This window comes from Spea bombifrons, chromosome 2 (assembly GCF_027358695.1).
Source record: "Spea bombifrons isolate aSpeBom1 chromosome 2, aSpeBom1.2.pri, whole genome shotgun sequence".
NCBI lineage: Eukaryota > Metazoa > Chordata > Amphibia > Anura > Pelobatidae > Spea > Spea bombifrons.
In genome coordinates, this window is record NC_071088.1 from 80,648,686 (window position 1) to 80,661,644 (window position 12,959).

The window sequence follows — 12,959 nt, forward strand, 5'->3', positions numbered from 1 at the left end:
TTAATTGCAGGGACCAGAAAGTGAAAATCCCTCCAGAAGAAGAAAATAGTGTCTATACAGCAGAGACATGATATGTCAGTGGTATTATTTTCCCTTTCTAGGGAACTCTTATCAGATATAAGATACTACTGTTAGGGATTATTCTTTCTGGGATGAACTTTTAATTTACACGCATAACTAGTAAATATAAAATCCATATTTATTCAGTGTAAAATTGCTAATTATTAGTGTATACATTTCAAAACTTTAATACTTCTATTAATAATTTGTTTGACTCCCAATACGTATGTAGTAGAAGTGCCCATGAAAATACACATTAAAACACAAAATATGCCACTACATTAATAAATAACTACATTCTAAATAAGTACTGTCAAGCATGTCTCCTCCTTTGTGACAGGACACATCTCCCGACTCATTCACAATGGGAAGTGAAGCTCAATTTATTTATCCCCACATTTTGCAATAATACTTCTCTGCTGTAGCCTTCATAGTTATTGGACCATTATTTTTACATCGTAGAGAGAGAGATTCAGACATGCAAATTGTATTTTTCGAGCAAAATATGAGACTCTGGTATTCTGCATTCATTTGTTAATGAGTTCACCGAAATGTGGAGGGATAAAAGTATCTTATTAAATATTGCAAGCATTGCATTAATCCTTTTTCTCAGACAAGTGACTTCACGAGGGCCACCATATGGTCTACTCCGCAAGCAATATTAATAACTTCTCCAGGAACAGTGACCTGCAAAAATACAAAAAAGAATCTTAGATTGTCTAATAAGCAACATACAACCCACTTCTTTTAAAGACTACCTTTTTCAGGTGAAACTATATTAAAATGAAAAAAAAAATTAAGTATGCTGTTCGCATACAGTGCCTAGCAAAATGATTCACCCCCCTTTGGCATTTTTCCTATTTTGTTGCATTACAACCTGGAATTAAAATGGATACTTATTAGGATTTCATGTAATGGACATACAGAAAATAGTCCAAATTGTTAAAGTGAAATGAAGATAATAAAAAAAAAAAAAAAAAAAGGAAAAGTGATGTGTGCATATGTAGTCACCCCCTTTGCTATAAAGCCCTTAAAAAAGATCTGGTGCAACCGATTACCTTCAGAAATCACATAATTAGTTAAATTATACATTCTAATATACATTCACATGATCCATCACATGGTCTCAGTATATAGACACCTGTTCTGAAAGGCCCCAGAGTCTGTAAAACTATGGAGCAATGGGCACCACCAAGCGGGACCATAAAGACCAAGGTGCTAAAGCAACACTTGAGTGGTTTAAGGGGAAACATTTGAATGTCTCAAAGACCATACTTTGATCCAATTGACAATCTGTGACTTAAAGGAGGGCGAGTACTTTTGTAAGGCACTGTACGTACTCAACTTTCACACATTTATATTTGGCAGAGCTATCTTACAATTAGAGCTTCAAGATGTATAGCCAAGCTTAACAATTTCCATCCAAAGCTCACCTAGATGTAGCCTCTGAATTAATGTCTTTAGAGGAACTAGTGAGGATAAACTATGTATGTATGAATATTTTGATGCAACTCCCAAATGAATTGCAACAATATTCACATCTCCCACCGATGAATCAAAAAAGCGCAAGGGGAAAGGTAAAGCTAGACAGGATGTTTGTTAGGAAGCTCACAACCGGACTAGAACGTTTCAAAATAATCTCAGCACAAATACTGCACGAACATGGAACACTTTACTTTATACCAAAAAAGTAAAAATGTGTGGAATCAGAAAGAAAAAATAGGGTTTAACCCAGATCGAAGAGATTGCACTATTCGACAAGCTCACAATCAGCTACCTATTTTTCATTGTAGTATTTATTGCCACATCAGAGCCAAAAATATAATCCTGTATCTGTGTTTCTGCTCATGCTACATTCACTTAGCACCACTCATTTACCTTTTTAAATAATGCATTGTACTAAAACTTTTTGGTTGTAACAAACACTTATCTCAGATATGCTAGATCATCATTATAATTATATTACATACATACATACATACATACATGCTTCTTGATCTGTACTGAATGTAGAAATTGTGTTTTTCTATAAAACCTCTTTTTAGTAATGAAAGCACTAACAGCAGCCAGTACTAAACATCCTTGACTCAGCTAAGATTGGTTTCCAACACAAAGGACCCTTTCACTAAAATAGAGGCTAACATTGTTTAGTAAATATTTTGATTAAAGCAATCTTACTCTCCACGGAAAGTACTGATCTTCAAGTCTTCCAGTGCCCAAACAACCTCTCATATTTTTACCCCACACAAACAGCTCTCCTCGATCTGCAACAGAAAGTTACAGTAAATAAACAGTTATTTCATCACAGTTTCAGCAATGTTTCAACCTCTCAAGGTGCAATTCTTGATAAAATTTGATTAGAAAAATGTTAGGGTACTGCATCATCTTACCTATGTTTAATACATAGAGATATTTTTATATGGATCTCAGATCAGGTGTAAATTACTTTCTATAGCCAATTAACAGCTAATATGTTGAATTCTGGATGTTGTACTTACTATAAATGGTATATGAAATATACATAAATTGGATTGTACCAACTACAAGCGGCAGCATACATTTGGGTTTTATTTTGAAACCCTTGGGCAGGATAGGATCTAAAATTAAAGAGATTAACCACACACTTCTCCTACAGGCTATAACTTAAATAAGAGAGGGAATCAAGTGTTGCTGCTTGGAGTCAGGGAAATGAAATATAATAAGAAAATTGCATTTCCCTCCCCATCCTCCAAGTGGCAGAAATTGAACTAGGGTGGGTTAGAATGCTTAACGGCTGCCTGCAAAATTTTACACCCAAAAGCAGCATCCTCAGAGGCCATGATGTTGAACCGGTTATGCTTTGAGAATGTATGGAGAGATGGCCAGGTGGCGGCTTTGCAGATCTGATCCGCAGAAGCCGATGCCTGTTCAGCCCAAGAGGTAGTCATGGCTTTTGTGAAATGGGCTGTAACAAAAAAGGCGGAAGACCTCCCAATACATGACAGTCTCTGATTGTATCTTTAATCCATCTAGAAATAGAAGCCTTAGAAGCTCCAAGTCCTTTTGAGGGCCAATGAAATAGGACGATAAGGCAATTTGATCTACCCCAAATGATAGATCTGTCCAGGAAAATCCAAAGACAACATAAAGTGCTTTGCATGACAAAGCCTGAAGTTCTGCTCGTTTAGCTGAGATGATTAAAAAAATAATTATCTTTTGGGTAATTAGTTCAGGAGAGAAATCTTAACGGTTCAAAATGAGAACATTGTAACTTCTCGGACACCAAAATCAGGTCCCAAAGAGGTGTGCCAGATCTCCAAAACAAATGAAAGTGATAGCAGAACAGTGTAGCTTGGTGGTAGGTGGTTGTTGACAATCTTCAAAAGCTTTCAACAAAAAATCTGAGCAACCAAAGCTTGTACAGGAGAAGCATCACAGTTAGTTTGACGAGCATTTTCTGGTGCTCTATTATAAATGACAGAAGCAGAGGACTTTCTAGAATGAAGTAGAATCCCAATCAAGTCTCTACGTGCCTAAGGACATCCCATGCAGCAGCCATGCCATAAATTGCAGTCTTTTGAGACATCAGAGAGGCTTTCGTATATTTTGGAATGTACACCGACTGAGAAATAAGGAGGTTGGTGAACCAGGCTCTTCTGGGTCAAAAAGGAATCATCACACTGACTTTTGCTTTTTTTTTTCTTCGTATTTACTTTATAATCCTGGGAATTGCAGGAATGGGCTGGAAGACATATGCTAGGCTGTAACTCCCAGGGCCCATAGCGCATCTTATTTCTCTGGAGAGTCTCTTAGGCCAGGTGTACTTTTAGAAGTCTGGGAACCTGGATAAAGTTAGGGCTGCAACTAACGATTATTTATAACACACGCTTGTTTTGTGTAAAAAAGGTTTCGGACTTTAAATTTATAGATGTTGCTTTCTAAAGAACAGAACGTAACTTCCACCACAAATCATATTTTAACAACCACAAGCTACTTATTGCACAAACCAAACCAACAACTAATGTATATGGGAGATTTTATGAGGCACAAACATATAGGAACACTGCCCTCTGCTGGTTATATACGTTTTGGTGTGCAGGAAAGTAACCAATGATAAATGGAATACATTTAGTTTGAGTCGAGTACAGCACCAATGCCTGGTTTTGTTTTGGGAATTATATTCATATTTGTTAGGGGTGACTTACTGTTTACTGCAGCAAAGTGTCCCATTCCTGAGCAGATCTGGGAGACCATGACATCTGGGTTGAATTCTGACATGCCAAAAAGTGTAGGTGGGATCATCTCTGGTATCTGCGCCTCCATTAAGTTTGGTCCTTTTCCAAGGATTCCGTAACCCCAGACAAACACATTCCCTTCTCCTGTGCTCACGGAAAAACAAAAAGGCTTCAGTCGAGGTCAAATAACCAACCATTTAATCTTTGGGATCATCGCCCCTAGCTTTCACCAACATTTTCAATGGGAACATCAACAACCTTGCTACACTACAATTCTGATCATTTTCATGGATATACTTGCTATAGACATATATAGAGAGGCTCTGGAGCAAATCAGAAATACGCAATATTAATACTTCCTGTTTTGTTGGCGATTTATCCAGAAATTCTCCTGATCTCCTTTTTAGATCCTTCACTTCACTATACATTATGAAGAGCTGGTCCTAGTGAGCTTCTGCCGCAGCAACAGCGTGGCTGGTGCTGTATAATGTATAGTTACAAAAGCTTTCTGAACAAACCAACAACGGTCAGCAAATGAACCGTCGGGCAGAACTGACATAATGGGGAGGAAAATTCATGGGAACAGGAAGTTTAGATACCTTTCCACATGTTATACACATAAGGTGGGGTTTTGATACAGGTATTTTGCTCATCTGTAAAAAGGATTTAGCATGCAACACTTAGGAAACATTTAAAAGTCTCACCACCCTACATATTCTACCCAAAAAACACTATGACCCAACATCTAAAACAAATTGATATTTATAGCTAGGGTAATAGAGTCCAAAACAAAAACACGAGAAGATAGAGGGAGGAAAGGAATTTCTAGATGAAGAATACATTATTAAGCTTGTCAATACTTGGCACATACCATTTAAAACCGCACATCCAGTGCCTCCACACACAGCTTGCTTAACTTTACCAAGATGCTTAAATGGTAAGTGTCGGGGGACATTCACCTGGCAAACCAAGAGCGACACAGAGATGATGTAACAAATAAGTATGCACAAACTCTGAAAACCCAATTCATAAACTTCTTACGTCGATGTATTTATCAGAAGTGACCCATTACTTATGTCTGAAACATGACCCCAGTGCATGGCTGGTGCACTATATTGCAGAGTTTAAGCAAGATTTCTTTAAAATCTCATTGAATTGTATAATATATATATAAAATAATTATACAGGGCTAGCTTGTTGCTGGAGAAAAGTGTTGGCCCTACATAATGAATAGTGATGTGAGAGATAAAACCACAAAGTAGCAAGTGTAGCCATGTGACTGATACCCACAAGGCACGTAGGCTTTGGAAATAAAGTCAATATTAATCAAATGACTCCCGGTATAATATATGCTCCTCTATCAACAACTCCAGTTTTTTTATGGTCATTTCCATTGAGGTTATGAATCCAATGTGTATATATATAACCACTTTACCTGTGTGGTGTCAGAGACAGATGCAAGCTGGAGGTACTCCGAGTTTCCCCAACCAAAGAGGTCTCCGTCCTCTGAAACAGCCAGACAGCAATCTCCGTACGTAGCCACCTGAATGATATTCACACCCAACAAATCCCCACCTAGCTTTGTGGGAACACTGCAGATGCCATAATGGCCAAGTCCTGTAAAAATTAATATGATGGCATCATTGTAGGCTACCAATTATTGAAATATAAAATCTAAAAAAAAGTGTCCAAACTTAAAAACAAAAACCCCCAGAGAGGCACATTAAAAGGACAGCCTGGTAAGAGTATGCAGAGTACAATACTTTGGAAGGAGACAAATGCATATGGGGGGATTCTGCAGAACCCCTCCATGGATTTTCAAGAGGGGCCAACTGATAATTGAAAGAGACCACTCATATCATATGCATTTAAGTGTCCCTTCACAAAGCATGATGGAGAGAATTGCATTTAAAGAGAAATAGCTAAAAATACAGTGTATGCTTAAGAGCCTTGAGAGAATTGTCCAATGTACCTTGTCAACCAAAACTAATAAATAAAACAAACTTTTTAATAAAATGGAAATGTATTTTTTAGTCTTTGAATCAAAAAAAAAAATTATATTAACATCCAAATCCTTCTGTCCTCCCTTGATGCCCATCTTTTCTATGAGATCAGACATGCTTGCTGTATATTAGTGTGTGTGTTCTTCAGCCCCGAATGTCACAATAAAATATACGATCGTTAAAACCAGCAACTGTGTTTATACAATCCATTATGCAGTGAAAATACCTTATTATTTTGTATGCATCACCCCCTAGCCACACTTCCCTAAAATAAAAGTGTCCCTCTATGGCTACTTTGAATGTTGCATGGTAATGCCATGCGCTTGGGCCTGGAGGAATAAAATTATTTTTCATGGTTGCAGAATGCAGATAAGGATGGTTTAGAAGGTAAATAGATTACTATTACCGTATTTGCTCGATTATAAGACGACCCCGATTATAAGACGACCCCCCAAAATCAAAATATTAATTTAGGAAAAAAACAAAAAGCCTGAATATAAGACGACCCTATAGGAAAAAAAGTTTTACCAGTAAATATTAATTCATGTAAATATATTTTTTAAATTTCCTTTTATTTGCCAACCTGCCCCCCCCCAGTTATGCCACTCTGCCCCCAGAAATGCTTTATACCCCCCCTATTTGCCACTCTGCCCCATGATATGCCTTATACCCCTATATGCCACTCTGGCATATAGGGGGTTAAAAGGCATATCATGGGGCTGAGTGGCATATAGGGGGTTAAAATGCATTTCTGGAGGTATATATGCATATCATGGGGCTGAGTGGCATATAGGGGGTTAAAATGCATTTCTGGAGGTCCAGAAATGCATTTTAACCCCCTATATGCCACTCAGCCCCATGATATGCCTTTTAACCCAGCATGTACTGGCTGCCTTGGCTTGATAGGAGTGTGATTGCTGCTAACAGCAATCACACTCCTATCAAGCCAAGGCAGCCAGTACATGCTGGAACCTGGGGATGATAGTAGTGGGATTACAGCCTCCCTATGCCATGCTACAACCCCCACCCCCTTACACATCCATGCTATCACACACAAACACACATTCACAAACATTTAAATACTCATTCATTCCATTAATCACACATACTTCACACATTAATCACACATACTTACCCAAAAACCCTCCCCCACCCCCTTACCTGAACTGCAGATCTCTCACTCGAAGACTTCTGCAGGGGACCGGCTGTACCAGCAACTTCTCTGGCCCCGCCCCCAGAGGAGGGAGGGGGAGATAGAGTTCTGTGAGGAAGCTACAAGCTTCCTGTCCTCCTGCTTCTAACGGAAGAGACGCTGCTCGCGACCGGTAAGCAGCATGGCCCCAGCCATTTTTTTGGGGTCTGATTAGAAGACGACCCCGATTATAAGACGAGGGGTATTTTTCAGAGCATTCGCTCTGGAAAAAACCTCGTCTTATAATCGAGCAAATACGGTACATGCAGACATAGACATGTACGTAGAACTAACCCGTCTGTCCGTCAGCGCCCCAGCCACAGGAATAGACATCCCCTATATCAGTTCTGAAGAGACTGTGGTCCTGACCACACACAACCTGTGTAGGCAGAAGATATTAATTACAAAGAGCCCTAAACCTTTCATCAGCACGTTTGCTTTTATTTTGATGTATGCATACGCCTATTCAAATGTTTAATCGCACCATCATGTGTTGCTTTTACTGGCCCTGAAAATGGATATCCATTTATTTATTTCAAATAAAATATCACCCATTGTACAGTTCTAATTCAGCAGAATGAGAGAATTGATAACGGTCTCAGTACTTTTGACCACAGAAAAAACACGGAAATTATTACTTGAGCGGCACTAGCTTATCTGATATAATTGCTTATACATGATACATAGTGCTGTGCTGGCTCACTGTTCTATTACCTGAACCACATTGCTGTCTAGCTGCTTGACCCTGTGTATTAGGTGGCTTTCACTAGAAGAAAAAAAATAAGATATTAGTATGTGAATATTCAGTTTAATGGATCAAGAATATATTTTAATGCAATTAACCTGCAAGAAACAATACTAGAAAAATGACATTACAGACACGCTTCACAGGAGTAGAAGACTACTCATCACTGAGCATCAAGGCAGCTAAAGTTCAACCACCACCACAATTGTTGCAAACCCACAGACTGGGGCAACGAGTAAGATTTGATGAAGCGGGGAGCCGTTGCTCCAGTAGACATACAGGGATCTATTCACTAAGGGGAAAGCTGACAAGGAGAGTTTACAATGTATGGTAAAATCAAGGTCCACCATAACTCTTTTGCATAGGGCCAACCCTAGTGAGCTTCTGCTGCAAGAAGAGCTTGGCTGGCCCTGCAGAATGTATAGTTAAATTAACAAGATTTTTTTTTTCTGTCTCAATCACCCAATAAATTATACATTATGCTGGAAGCACTTGCCAGTGTTGGCCCTTCACAACGAATGGTGATTCATTCAGAAAGTGATGGAGCTGAAACCACAACTATCCTATAAGTTTAGTGAACAAACTCCACATGCTTTTTTATCACACCCCACAAAGACAATACAGACTTCACTTTTCTTAGAATAGCATAAATCAAGATATTTATATGAAAGAAAAAAAAACCACAGCTTCTTCATTTCAGACCTGATAAAAATAAGTATACGGTAATATATTTTCAGTGTGTATTTGGTATATGTTTGTCAACCAGCATACCAAATAATAAACATAAACATTACATGAAATGTAAACATAAAAAAACATCTTGAATTCTAAAACCAAAGGGAAAAAAAATATATAAAAAGCATTATTCTTAAAATAAAATAGAAAGAAATAGAATCAGATGTTACCCCTTAAGTTTCACATATTTAAAATGTTATTACCTGTATATTTCTCCTTCAACAATTTTTCTTGCACATTGCCCATAAGCATTATTTCCCAAGCTGAAAACTGAAAGTGTAATTTATATTAAGTACGGATATATTGATTTGTTATTCCTCAATAACTCAGGTTTATTATTTTTTTTGTTAGACTGGACTTTTGTTAAACATGGCAATTTGTGACAACGTAAAGCGTCCCAATACTTTATCTTAAGGGGTTTTTGAGACATGAGAATAATCAAAAGCTATTTTCTTGGAAGCTGCTACTTTATCCTAAAAGCATTTTTATAGAGCTTTTCCAGAGCTAGTTCTATAATATGTCTTTGGATAACATACCAAATGCTAACAAAACAAGGGAGCGTTTCAACTATGGCCAGAACTTTTTTACAAAGTTGGTAAATAAATTTTATATATGTATAAAATGATATTTAATATACACACATATAATTTCATATCATATGTAGACAAGATTACTAAACTGTATATTAAGGCCCAGAATCAGTGAATATGTTTTAAACTACAGTAGAACCCAGCATTTAACTCCTTTAACTAGAGGTCATTTTTATTTCACAAGGTATGTAGACTTATTCATTAATTTTTCTTGCTTTTTATGTTGAAATGAAGCAAAAATATTTTTGCAAATAGTGTAAATAACTAGGATATCATTCATATCTACAATCAAAGGGAAGGACAAATAACCAATACTCTAAACATACATTTCTTAAATAATCATTTAAAATCCATGGAAAAACAAAAAGTACATTCTCTCTAAAAAGTTTTTCCATTCCTTTTTACAACTAATTTGATCAAGTTAAAGAGCTAGAATCACCTCCTTCTTTGTCAGTCAGAATTAATGAGTGAGCTCTCCCACACGACACTTGTAGTACCCGTGTTTCTTGTGGCTTGTCCAACGGCAGCGGAACTGGTGAAGGCTCCAGCACGTATTCGTACCCTTTAGCTTGTGGAAGAAAATACATGGTTATGAGTATTAAAACAGCTACATAAACATCCATTCATGAGTTGGGAGGTTTGCTCCAGGTGATGACCCGATAAACTTCAATACAAAGTTGTAACATACTATAACAAGTTTGGAGATGCCTTTTTCTTCAGTCTTTATTCTCATCATTAACCTAATGAGTATAACATGTAGAAATGAAATGTAATTCAGTGAGTACAGAACATAAATAAAAAGAAACATTTTCTCTGGAAATAGGTAATGTTTCAGGCTCTAACCTAACTGCATTCCATTTTGATGCAGAACATAGGAATTAATTTAGCTTGGGGTCCAATAATGTTTTTTGTAAAGTTTCCGTTCAACAACCTCTGCTAAATTTGACATTTTGTGGCATCAGATACACAATCTGTTGAAGGGGATGTATGTGGTTCAAACGTGCTCAGTACTTACTTCGATCTCTCCGACTCCTGTGAAACCCAATTTGGGAATCCTTATTCAGTCCCATTCCCCAAACCTTTGTAATATCACTTGTGCTGGAGGACAACAGGGTGAAGCCATAGCCACAGGCTGCTGAAGATATCTGAAAGACGGGGAAGAAAATTAAACTAAAGAGAAAACTTAGTTCCTATAAGAAAAAGAAAACAGTCTCATGTAAAATACCTCATGTTTCCATTGTTAGAAAATGTTCAAAGATATATGCAGTTGCTAATTAAGTCTTAAAGGAACGGGATGTAATCTGCCTGCTGGGATATTTGTAGAATAGAAACGATACAAATGTTGAAGAAAACGTAATTTAAGGTTTTTTTGTATATAACATCTTAAAGCCCAGATTGATAGCAGAATGCGTTGGGGGCACCTGGATCTGCTATGCCCCAGAGAAAAATTGGTGAGCTTGTTCTTCTGCGAGACACAATGAAAGCAGTCTCCTTCATCGAGACTTCAAACAAATCAGAATGTCTGCCAAGATAACTAGATGTTGTCCAACAGAAAACCCAATTTACCATAGTGTAAAAATGTATCTAAAAAAAAATCTGTAGACAGAAATAAGAGTTTGTTAAAAGGTTTCAAGTATTTATGGGGTTTGGTCCAAAAATATAAAAATAAAACATACTAGTCACTAAGACATGTAATCCTGGAATTCTAGCAGCTTTTTTGTATCTGAAACCATAAGACCCCAGAAAATTTCCATTGAGAAAAAATTTTTCATTCTGCACCAGCTTGTAAAACTGCAATCAGGGCCTTCTTTTACCCTCTTACAACAGATTTTCACCTTAGGGCTTAAATTTTTTTTTTTTAAATCAGTTTTTGTTTTTTAATTTCAGTTTTGTCCTAACCGTAAGACGCACCACGTTAATTGTTGGCACTATAAAAAATAAAACAAATAGTAGCAATAACGACAATAATAATATCAGCTTTGTGTAACATACCTTCTCATCCATATCTAGCCTATAGGGAGTTAACTGATATTTTTTGGGTTTCTTTCTTCCTGTATCAGGGGCCACAAAACTGGGAATACCCAATGCACCAGTGTTGGAGAATCCCCATACGAATACACGACCTTTTCTTCTGGAGCTCGCTCCCGCGTACTGAAAAACAGGTAGCGCGTCATCTTTGCTGCTCCTTCCTGCTGCAGAGGCCAAGCTCCGTTGATGCTCAAGGGCGGACTTCAGAACGTGCGAGCAGCGGCGTGTGTGGCGAAAAGCAGCCGCCATGTTTCTGGGGAAATTCATATTAATATGAGTTTTTTGTATAAAAAGGTAATAAAATTGTTCAAAGCATATACTAAAGCATGTTAATGGTTTGTAGGTCTGGAAATGCTAAATAATATTCACAACGCCATTCATTTGACCCTCATTACCGCTTTCCAATCCCGTGTACGACTTCTCTTACTAACACTCTCAGCCAGCAAAGTCTATAGATTATCCGGTCCTCATCCCCATCCAAGACATCCTCTCCTACTGTTTCATGTCCCCTCAACCACCCACTAGATTGTAAGCTCACAGGAGCAGGACCCTCTCTTGTACCAGTGTGTGTGACTATTTTACTGACTCTGTTGGTTTGTTCCTCGCAAGCATACAGGGTAACAAGGCTTCCCTTAACTAGGGGCACATACTGTATAGAAAACATACACCACAGGGTTAATAACAATCACAGAAACCTTCATAAAATAGCAAAAAAAAATATTTGTGTGTATTCATACATATATATATATATATATATATATATATATATATATATATATATATATATACATAGATATAAATATGGATAGACAGATATAAATAGATATATACAGAACTAACAATTAGCTCACTTATTTATTGAAGAGCAATGGTTCATTCACGCAGATATCGCCCGCAGAGACACATGTTCTCAACCCATATACTTTTGTAGCCGGAAGTCTCAACACGTAGCTTGTCGCCGGCATGCACTGTTCCATGCTGTTGACCTCGAAACGCCAGAAAGTGATTCACCGAACTACAACTCCCACAATGCAACGTGCGATTTGCCGCATTAGTCCTACACTCCACCAATCAGAAGGCAGTACAAAAGAGGCGTAATGCATACATGTGTAACGTCTAAGCCTGTTATTTTGAGGTTATTTTCTTCTCACTTTGTAGGGAAAGCCAAGCTTATGATGGTTTTACTGTAAGAAACCATAAAGCAGACGAATGATCTAAGATATCTAATATAATGTACTAAAGGGACAATAACACGTCTAGCCCAACTTCCGCGGTTCTTTTCTTTTTTCAATTTTGTCCATTCGCTGAAGATTCATTTTTAGGGACATATTGATTTGTATGTGCAAACGATCACAATTCATAAATAAATATGTATATATATATACACACAGA

At 37.5% G+C, this 12,959-nt stretch overlaps 1 protein-coding gene across 2 annotated transcripts; it reads right to left on the reverse strand.

Annotated features, from left to right (window-relative positions):
- Nucleotides 1-384: 384 nt before the first annotated feature.
- On the reverse strand, nucleotides 385-12,566 carry RCC1L (RCC1 like). 2 transcript variants are annotated; one of them, XM_053454924.1, is made up of 12 exons: nucleotides 12,491-12,566; nucleotides 11,532-11,820; nucleotides 10,555-10,684; nucleotides 9,979-10,107; nucleotides 9,153-9,219; nucleotides 8,184-8,235; nucleotides 7,764-7,848; nucleotides 5,710-5,891; nucleotides 5,146-5,233; nucleotides 4,245-4,418; nucleotides 2,239-2,324; nucleotides 385-747 (listed from the first exon to the last, which is right to left on the reverse strand). In XM_053454924.1, the coding sequence occupies exons 2-12, from the start codon at nucleotides 11,814-11,816 to the stop codon at nucleotides 670-672; spliced, it is 1,356 nt and encodes a 451-aa protein (XP_053310899.1). In that variant the 5' UTR covers nucleotides 11,817-11,820; nucleotides 12,491-12,566; the 3' UTR covers nucleotides 385-669. The 2 variants fall into 2 exon arrangements, with proteins under 2 accessions (XP_053310899.1, XP_053310898.1); XM_053454923.1 differs by having other exon boundaries at nucleotides 12,419-12,566.
- Between the last annotated feature and the right edge of the window lie 393 nt (nucleotides 12,567-12,959).